This window comes from Danio aesculapii, chromosome 1, assembly GCF_903798145.1.
Source record: "Danio aesculapii chromosome 1, fDanAes4.1, whole genome shotgun sequence".
Taxonomy (NCBI): Eukaryota; Metazoa; Chordata; class Actinopteri; order Cypriniformes; family Danionidae; genus Danio; species Danio aesculapii.
In genome coordinates, this window is record NC_079435.1 from 39,091,153 (window position 1) to 39,101,308 (window position 10,156).

At 33.0% G+C, this 10,156-nt stretch overlaps 1 protein-coding gene across 1 annotated transcript in view; it reads left to right on the top strand.

The window, feature by feature from the left end:
- Positions 1-667: 667 nt before the first annotated feature.
- Positions 668-10,156, top strand: part of melk (maternal embryonic leucine zipper kinase) — a 14,954-nt gene continuing 5,465 nt past the window's right edge. The window contains exons 1-13 of the mRNA XM_056453447.1: positions 668-872; positions 1,829-1,909; positions 1,985-2,070; positions 2,231-2,347; positions 2,431-2,574; positions 3,960-4,028; positions 4,755-4,847; positions 5,759-5,857; positions 6,004-6,072; positions 6,165-6,263; positions 7,177-7,263; positions 8,773-8,901; positions 10,084-10,155. Coding sequence (XP_056309422.1) covers positions 1,846-1,909; positions 1,985-2,070; positions 2,231-2,347; positions 2,431-2,574; positions 3,960-4,028; positions 4,755-4,847; positions 5,759-5,857; positions 6,004-6,072; positions 6,165-6,263; positions 7,177-7,263; positions 8,773-8,901; positions 10,084-10,155 — 1,128 coding nt within the window. The 5' untranslated portion in view covers positions 668-872; positions 1,829-1,845. The remainder of the gene's footprint in view (positions 873-1,828; positions 1,910-1,984; positions 2,071-2,230; positions 2,348-2,430; positions 2,575-3,959; positions 4,029-4,754; positions 4,848-5,758; positions 5,858-6,003; positions 6,073-6,164; positions 6,264-7,176; positions 7,264-8,772; positions 8,902-10,083; position 10,156) is intronic.

Genomic DNA, 10,156 nt, shown 5'->3' on the forward strand with positions numbered 1-10,156 from the left:
GGACGGACGGACAGATAGATAGATAGATAGATAGATAGATAGATAGATAGATAGATAGATAGATAGATAGATGGATTGGATGGATGGATGGATGGATGGATGGATGGATGGATGGATGGATGGATGGATGGATAGATAGATAGATAGATAGATAGACAGACAGACAGACACAGACAGACAGACAGACAGACAGACAGACAGACAGACAGACAGACAGACAGACAGATAGATAGATAGATAGATAGATAGATAGATAGATAGATAGATAGATAGATAGATAGATAGATAGGTAGACAGACAGAATGATAGATAGATAGATAGATAGATAGATAGATAGATAGATAGATAGATAGATAGATAGATAGATAGATAGATAGATAGATAGATAGATAGATAGATAGATAGATAGATAGATAGATAGATAGATAGATATAGATAGATAGTTTGGAGTAACTTATGCTGCGCTGCAGAATAAAACATAATCTGGAATTATTAATTTACGTAGTAACAACAACAATGGTAAAAACTCATTTGTATCGTTCATTATTTCTTTCTTTCCTATTCAGTTTTAAAGGCGATTCTTTTGGGGAAACAAAACGCTCTTCATGGATCACGATGAAAAGGACTTTTACCGTAACCGGAAACAGGAACTCGTCTGAAAGCAAGGGGGAAATTCAAATTTTAAAACATGTTCAAATTGTTTTGGTAGTTCAAGTTGTTATTTTGTCGCATTAAAAAAACATTCGAAGTTTTAAGTAAAAAAGTAACCGATTGTCTGTATTCATCCTTAAACTGTACGTTCTTTGTTGTTTCGAGTTCGTTTTTATCGGCGTTTTAAAGACTAACTTAACGTTATCATTGGAGCTCAGTTGGTAAGTCTGTTAAACATGTCAGTCAAAACAAACAATTTTCGTGACTCTGTAGTGCGTGTACGTCAGTTAATTTAATGAATAAGGATAGTTCTACCCAGTTGCATTTAAAAGTTGTCATCTTTATGTGATATACTGGTTTACATACAGCCTTTTCTGCGACTGTCAGGGCTAGTAACGTTAACGTTACAATTTTAGGAAGAGGAGATAGTTGCCACATTCGCGGCGAGAAAATGATAGAAATAACGTATTTAGTTGAATGCTGAACATAAAGTTTAGGCTTTGTGCTTAACTTTTTTTTGTGTGCCGTTGTTATGATCACCGACACTGCAAACGACGCGAGGCTTTCTAACAAGTATTAAAAAGTCTTAGCTCACTGTTTCACAATTTTAGTTATTTTATCTTTAAAGCAATTCAGTTACATTGCATGTTGCATTCACTGGAAGAAAAGCTTCCTCAGTTCTCTAGACCCGTGGAGTTTATGCTCAAAACAAACATATGCCGATAAAAGTCAAAGCTGATTTTCTTTGTTCTTATATTTTTGTTTCTTAAGTAATTGTGTCTTGATTTAAAAATCCTTACACATTTGAACTGTAAAACAGTACAGAATTAATGTAGTATACAGTTAACGTCACGAGCATATTTAGATCTTCAGCTGGTTATTGATTATATTTTTGAAAAATAAGTTGAAAGTGATTTATGAATATATACAGATTTATTTTTTACATTTTGTGGTGTTGGTAACATGCAGTGGTAATGTTGTCTCTTAAAACAATTGATTTTAAAAACTTTTAGCCTGTTCATAAATGATATATTATAGTTCATCCAGGTAAGTTCAGGCTAAGAAACAAACTCAGAAACTAAAAAAGAAGTGTCTCACCTGTGGTACAACGAGAGTTAAGAGGTTTTAAACGTGCCTCGTCTTAATATGAATAAAAAGCATGCCGTTTCTGATGCAGGTGTATGTGTATTCAGTATGCCAGTAGACAGCACTTCTGAACTCCTCAAGCACTATGAGGTTTATGAAACCATTGGCTCAGGTAATGTCTCTCAATTGTTCATTTATATATAGAATTTCGATAAAGAGTACAATTAAATTCCATTCTAATCCACAGGTGGGTTTGCTAAGGTCAAACTTGGCAGACACAAACTGACAGGAGAGAAAGTGGCTATCAAAATAATGGAGAAGAAAGACCTTGGGGTAAGTTCTTCTCTTTAAGTGTCCTTACCATACAACACAACATTTAAACGAGAACCTTTAAAGATTACAAAGGAAGTTATTCCTAAATTAATTCCTGATATTGAGATTTAATTTACTTTTGAAACTCAGAATAGTGTCTTTCAAGTGTTTATGTTACTAGGATGATCTGCCCAGAGTAAAGATAGAGATTGAGGCAATGAAGAACCTCAGTCATCAACATGTATGTCGTCTCTACCATGTCATTGAAACCACAAGCAAGATCTACATGGTGCTTGAGGTATGCTTTGCTGAACGTGGTTCTGATTATAATACCTATTAATCTTCATATGTTTAACTGCGTGTGTCTTGTCAATCTATCAGTACTGTCCTGGAGGAGAACTCTTTGATTACATCATTGCTAAAGACCGGTTATCAGAGGAAGAGACTCGAGTGTTTTTCCGCCAGATCATCTCTGCGTTGGCCTATGTTCATAGCCAAGGTTATGCCCATCGAGACCTCAAACCTGTGAGTTTGTCTTAAAAAAAAAAAGGGATCGTCAATTCTGAATTAAAAATTGTTTTCACTATCATGGGCCGGTATAAGATTCTTACGATATGATAACCTTGGATAGAAAAAATCATGGTTTCATGGTATTGTGATTACTGCGCTAAAATATATTCTTTTTAAATGTCTGGGTAAAAAACAACAACATTTTCCCCTTTGAACACAAAATATTTTATTTTGAGAAACATTTAAAATGATTTGAAGCAGTAAACATGTCAGGCAAAATAATTCAAATGAGTCATTGACTTCTGCTGTCTTCATTTGTTTCAAAAACATAGGTTTCTTTGGACATCTTTTCTGCTGGAGATACTGTTCTCCTAAAAAACAAAACAAAACAAGAAAAAAACGTAAATAAAAAATCTTACACATACCTTAGGAACGGTATAGCAAAAACTCTTGACAGTTTTAAAACCTTGACTTTTCCAAACCGCAGTATACCTTGAAAACGGTTACTGTCCCATGCATATCACGTCTGTCCTGACTGTATAATGTTCTTCTATGCAACATAAAAGAAGATACTTTGAAAAATGTTGGGAATTAAACTGTTTCAGTTCACACTGACTTCTAACATTAGGGATTAAATTAAATACAATAACAGCAATTATTGTAATTTTTTTTTACAATTTTAAAAAGATCAATACCAATATTCGATTCTTTTTTTATAATGTTGTGATTTTTTTTTTTTAAGTAGTAAAAGGAGCATTATATGAGACATTTTCATAAACCCAGTGTTTTACAACATATCTAGTATTATATTAATAACATAAATATTCTTACAATTAGCTAAAATATCAACATAAAAGTGTAAAGATTCGTACAATTTCTTAAGACCAGCTTCAGTTTTCTGCATATATATTTTTTAACTATTTAGAACAGCAACGTGCAAAGATTCACAATGGCCACCATGAAATTATATCAGAAAGAAACACTTTTTTTTTTTCTTAAACATTTCCTTTTTTATGTGAACATTTACAAATTACAGGAGACAAATCAAATGCAGATGAAGGCCAACAAAACAAAACAGAGAATAGCCGGATGTGCGTATGTGTGTGAGAGTGAGAGAAAGATTGTAACTTACTGAAAGTGCTGTCAAATAATTAATCGAATCCATGAAAAAAGTTTGTTTTTACATAATATATACACACGTACTGTGCATATTTATTTATATACGTATACACACACATACTGTTCATGAAATGCAAAAATATACAAAATATATTTATATATAATTTGTGTTAAATATGTACATATGATCTCTTATTTGGATTTTATGACGTTTTTGAAAATTGTTACATTTAACAGTGTTTTTTTTTTTTTTTGTCACTTCTGCTCTTACTGATTTTCAGGAAAACTTGTTGATTGATGAAGATCATAACCTAAAACTCATTGACTTTGGCCTTTGTGCCAAGCCAAAGGTTTGTATCTATTTTGTGTCAATTACAGTTGAAGTCAGAATTATTAGAAATTATTAAAAATTAAAATACATATTTTTCTTTTTTTAAATATTTCCCAAATTATGTTTAACAGAGCAATGAAATTTTCACAGTATGTCTGATTAATATTTTTTCATCTGGAGAAAGTCTTATTTGTTTTATTTCGGCTAGAATAAAAGCAGTTTTAAATTTTTTAAAATCCATTTTAAGGTCAAAATTAATAGCCCTTTTAGGATAATTTTTTTTCTGACTGTCTACGGAACAAACCATCGTTATACAATAACTTGCCAAATTACCCTAACCTGCCTAGTTACCCTAATTAACCAAGTTAAGGCTTTAAATATCACTTTAGGCTGTATAGAAGTGTTTTGTAAAATATCTAGTCAAATATTATTTACTGTCATCATGGCAAAGATCAAATAAATCAGTTATTAGAAATTAGTTATTAAAACTATTATGTTTAGAAATGTGTTGAAAAAATCTCTCTGGTAAACAGTAATTGGGGGAAAAATAAATAGGGGGGCTAATAATTCTCACTTTAACTGTATGTCCATCTTCTTTTAAAGTCACATTTATTTAGACCTTTGCACAACACACATGTTTTAAAGCAGTTTTAAATTAATAAGCAAGAAATAACATAGTTGGTAATAATTCCATTTCAGCTGTAAAACAATTGTACAGAATAAACTGTAATAATTTTTGATTTAGGGTGGTTTGGGTTTTGAATTGCTGACCTGTTGTGGCAGTCCAGCATATGCAGCTCCAGAGCTCATTCAGGGCAAGGCTTACATCGGCTCTGAGGTTAGTGTGCTGTGTGTGTTTCATATCCAATATATTTCACTAACTAAAGGGATTGTGCAGCCCTAGATAAGGTGCATCCCAAGTCACATACTTATGCCCTGTTCTACACCATTTTGTAGTATAAATAGTGTAAATAGTGCACTCATACAGAAAATTTTAGAAAGAAGTACGCTTAAAATACCTGGATGATGTACTTATTCAACCCATAAAAAGAAGTGTGGAATGAACACTTAATACACTGAATGGTCTCAGCTTTGCTCATTTAGCAAAAGGGGAGGACTTTTCAGGTGCTGATGTATTTATTTATTTTGTATTGTGCAGGCAAAATACTTCTTCGTAGGTCATTTTGCCGCCTCCTGATGGTGATTGTAGTTGTAAATTTTGACTGGTAGTATTTGATAGTTTGGTTATTTATTTAACTAATGTTGCAACTGTTAAATTTTTACTGGGAAAACAGTGTTCCATTTGGGACAGCACTAAACTCAAACACTATAATTGAGTGTGCAAGTGTATAGTGTGTCATTTGGAACGCAACTATAGTTCACCCAAAAATGAAAATTCTGACATCATTTACTCACCCTTTACTTGTTCCAAACGGGATTGAGTTTCTTTTTTCTGTTGAACACAAAAGAAGTTGTTTTGAAAAATGTTGAAAACTGGTAACCGTTGACTTCAGCGGAATTTGTTTCTGCTCATATGAATGTCAATGGTTACTGTTTTTAAGCTTACTTTGGAATATCGTTCAGGAAAAAAGAATCCCATAAAGGTTTGTAACCACTTGAGGATGAGTAAATTGTGACACTTTTTTGGGCGGGGGTCAACTATCCCTTTAAGTAAATTCTTAATTTGTCAATCTATTTAGCTAATAAAGCATGTTCATGTATTGTGATCTCGTTGTATGTGTGTTTCAGGCTGATGTTTGGAGTATGGGTGTATTGCTTTATGCACTACTGTGTGGTTTTCTACCATTTGATGATGACAATTGTATGGTTCTCTATAGAAAAATCACAGTAAGTCTTTTCATGGTGCATAACTTGTGAGTAGCATTCAATTACACTACACATTTTGTTAATCCGCACATTTCTTAGCTTACTTAAAGTTGTTTTGTGCAAATGTGTTATCATATGTCATGCAATATTGGCTTGTGTTTTGACAGAGAGGCAAATACAGCAACCCACACTGGCTTTCACCTTCTAGTATTCTGCTTCTAAATCAAATGATGCAGGTACCGTGTGTGTGTGTGTGTGTGTGTGTTTTGATGTGTATGTTTTTGATGTGTTTTATAAATCAATGACGGTTTATTCTGTTCTCCTGCAGGTGGACCCAAAGAGGCGTTTGACAGTGAAACATTTGCTTAATCACCCATGGGTTATGAGGGGATACAGCACACCAGTGGAGTGGCACAGTAAACATCCCGTAAGATCAGCTCTATTTACATGCTTATAGACATATGCTTCCAAGACTGGAGTGGAGGTGAAGGGTAATATTGTACTTATTAGGGCTTTTGAGCTTAATTGCACAATATGCCAGATGTCTTTTATCAAAATATCCAAAAACATCTTGAAGGATGTACTTGCAAAATCTCAAATGCTTTAAAGAACGTTTAATTCCAGAGAAATAATTTTTACTTTTACAATTTTTTTTTTTGTTTTAAATGTCGTCTCACACACTCAATGTCTATTTGATTAGTAGACTACACAGAGCAGCATTATAACAGAACCCTAAAATATTTCAATTGTGATAAAACAGCACTGCTTCTTTCCTACGTGATCATGAGCAGAAGAACTGTAAGGCTGGCATAATAAAAGCTTTGCTGCTTATGTGTCTTATCAGCAACTGCTTCAGCGCTCTCATTTCAATTTGACAGCTTTCAGCTTTACTCTGCTCTATACTTCCATACTCTGCTCTATACTTCCATGATAATAAGTCTTGAATACTTTAGCTCATGCATAAACATGATTTCTCCAGAAGTCTTTTAGAATGTAATACAGAGCACTTCCATGATCCCACGCCAAACAATGTCTTTGTTGTGAATATGTTGCTAAAATGACATGTTGTGCCTTAAAATACCATTATGATACTAAATTGGTTACTTAATAAATTCTGTCTACTTTAGTTGTTGTAATGAATCTGCATGTCTTCAGTATTTTAGGTCCAATAGTTTTATTATATTATAGTCCTCCCTTTGAACAAAGTTGATGCCTTTATTTGTTAGCGGAGTTTGATTCTTCATAGATGCACATTCATAATGTATTTTAATCCTATATCTTAGCTTAGCTTTCTTAGATTGTGTATTATTAAATTAATTATAGCTTGTGTTTCTTTTTAGTTTGGTCATATAGATGAAGACTGCATCACAGAAATGGCGGTGACGTTCAAACAGTCCAAACAACGAACTATCCAGCTTGTGTCTGAGGTAGAGGAATTTGATATTATTGATGAATTCTAGTCGGTGTTATATTTATTAATAATAAAATGTATGTGTTTTTTCTTAAAGGAATTCAATCCCCAAAATGTATTTATTGGGGCAAAAATACTGTAAATACAGTGTAGTGAATACTGTAATGTTGTAAAATATTATTACATTTTTAAAATAACTTTCTTTAAATATTTTTTAATAGGGTTTCTGCAGATGCTAATCTTACCTTACCTTTATATTTAGCAGACACTTTTGTCAAAAGCGTCTTACAGTTAGGGAATGCATCAAGTGATTCATCATTAAGTAAAGTTTATTAATAAACTAATTTCGAGAGGATCACGAGCTTATGATTGTTCTCAGCTGTTCCAGCATCAGCTCATGATTATCCAATCAGCATATTCCTAACTCTCTATAAATAACCATAGTTTTTCTTATCTCAATATCTTCTTTCCAGATGGGTGACATGGCGGCCCAGTGATTTAGCACTGTCACATAGCAAGAATGTCACTGGTTAAAGTCCCTACTAAATCAGATGACATTTCTGTGTTGAGTGGAGTTTGCTTGTTCTCCCCGTGCTCACATGGGTTTTCCCCGGGCTCTCCAGTTTCCTCCCACAGTTCAAATAACACACACCCAAAGTAAATTGAACACACAAAATTGATACCATAGTCAAGCTTTTAGTGAGTACACCTCTCCTCAGTCATCCATATCCGTCATTTAGCTAGAAATAAGCCGGGGGAGAGTTCATCAAGATTTACCAGGGCTCAAACTCCCCTCTTGCCCTGCAAATGGGAGGGAGCCCAGGGCTCAAGGATCTCATAAGCTCAGGGCTCTCTCCCGGGACAGCATGCCAAACAAGCTTTATTATCAATAATCAGTTTCAAGTGTGAACTCTTGGAAAAAACAGAATGTTACTGATACAAAGTTTATAATTCTGCTTGAAAAATATAAGCAAGAGTATGTAGGGAATAAGGCTTTCATAAATGTATTTGTTTATACACATTATTAAATGATTTTCTTTGAGATTCAAAATGAACGTTCAAAGAATAATGAATATCTTTTTTAGTGTGGTATAAAATTACTTTTTATACATTGTTTCTTAACCACTAACATACTTTAATTCAAAGTCTTGAATGTTACAGTACTTTTTATAACACCCGCAGAAACCCTATTAAAATTGAATGTATTCCTATGATGCTATTACTTCAAATACTTCATATCTTGTCATTACCAATGTTGAAAACATACTCCTCGGATTTAGTATTAAATGGTATTGAAGGATTAATTTTGTAAGTAGTATAGTTTGAATAGTAATTGCTTCCACTTGACATGAATAATAACAATGACCACTAGATGTCAGTAGATGCCAGTTTATCATTCAAAGCGTTCTGCATTTAACTGCAGGGATTTATTCATATAAATATGGGAACTCCCTTATAACTATTAAAAATATTACACATCAATCACTTACAAAAAGTGAAATCTTTGCTTTGTGTGTTTCCTCAGTGGAAGTATGATCAAATAACAGCAACCTACCTTTTACTGCTGGCTAAGAAGCGTCAAGGCCGTCCAGTGCGTCTGAGGGCTGAATGCCCCGTGATTGACATCATGTATTCTCCTTTACAGGACATGCAAGTGAGTTCAGTGTTATGTTCAGTAGCATTATGAGTGCATAATGTACTTATAATATAGTCAAGTCATGTTTGTTTCTATAGTGTGTTACACAGTGCAAATCGTCAAAGCAGCTTTACAAAAAAAAACACTCAATAATTCAAAATCAGGTAGAAATAAATATCAAATGACCCAATAAATTATGAGCATGAGTTCTCGTCTCATGCAGCAGAATGAGACGCAGCTGTTGCTGCATTATAAGATAATATACAGTTTAAGGCAAAATATAAACATTTAAATTCTAGACATTTGAAAAAAAAAATTTTAAACTCTAATTCTAAAATACTAAAAACTTTTAATAGAGAGATTTATTTTTTTTACAACATATTTTTTAACCATAATAGTTTTAATAACTAATTTCTTTTGTCTTGGCCATGATATGCATCATATTTTACTAGTTACTTTAAGAGATGCTATTGTTCAGCTTAAAGTGCAATTTAAAAGCTAAACTAGGCAAGGTAGGATAATTTAGTTTATCATTGGTATTAAAATTAACATGTACTGTAGCCGATCAAAAAGAAGCCATTTTTTTTTTATTCTTAACTAGGTCTAATAATATTGACCCTTAAATAGTTTTTTTGTAATTATTTAAAATTTTTACATTTTTTTTGTATTATGTATGTGCTATTTTAGCCAAACTAAAGGAAATACAACTCTCTAGAGGAAAACTAAATATAAATGGAAATATTGTGAAAAATGTCCTGTTTAACATCACTTGGGAAACACTAGAAAAATAATACATTTCCCAGGAGGGCTAATAATTTTGCCTTCAACTGTATATGCCATTAACTTCTCACTGGCATGTTGCAATATTTGTGTTTAATGATTTATCGAACATGACAAGTGAAAAACGTTAAATGCACACACTATAGAGTTTAATCTATAATTAATATAGTCTTGTACATAAAGTTTACTTGCATTGCCAGTTATCAGTGTAGTTATCACTGTGTTGATGTACATGTACAGTAAATGGATGGAAATTAAGAACAAACATTTGGAGAAAAACTTACTTTCAGTCGATGTAGTATTTTTGAAGTCTCACACAAGAGTGATAGATTTGTTGAATTATTAATAATAGTCATGTTTTGCTTGATGTATAGTGTGGAGTGGCTTCTAGCTGTATGTTTTTGTGTATCTGTGTGCCAGCTGAAGAAGAGTCTACGCTTCACTGAGAATGATGATGGTGTTCACCCAGTGGTGCTCGGCTCTATGGTCTTTC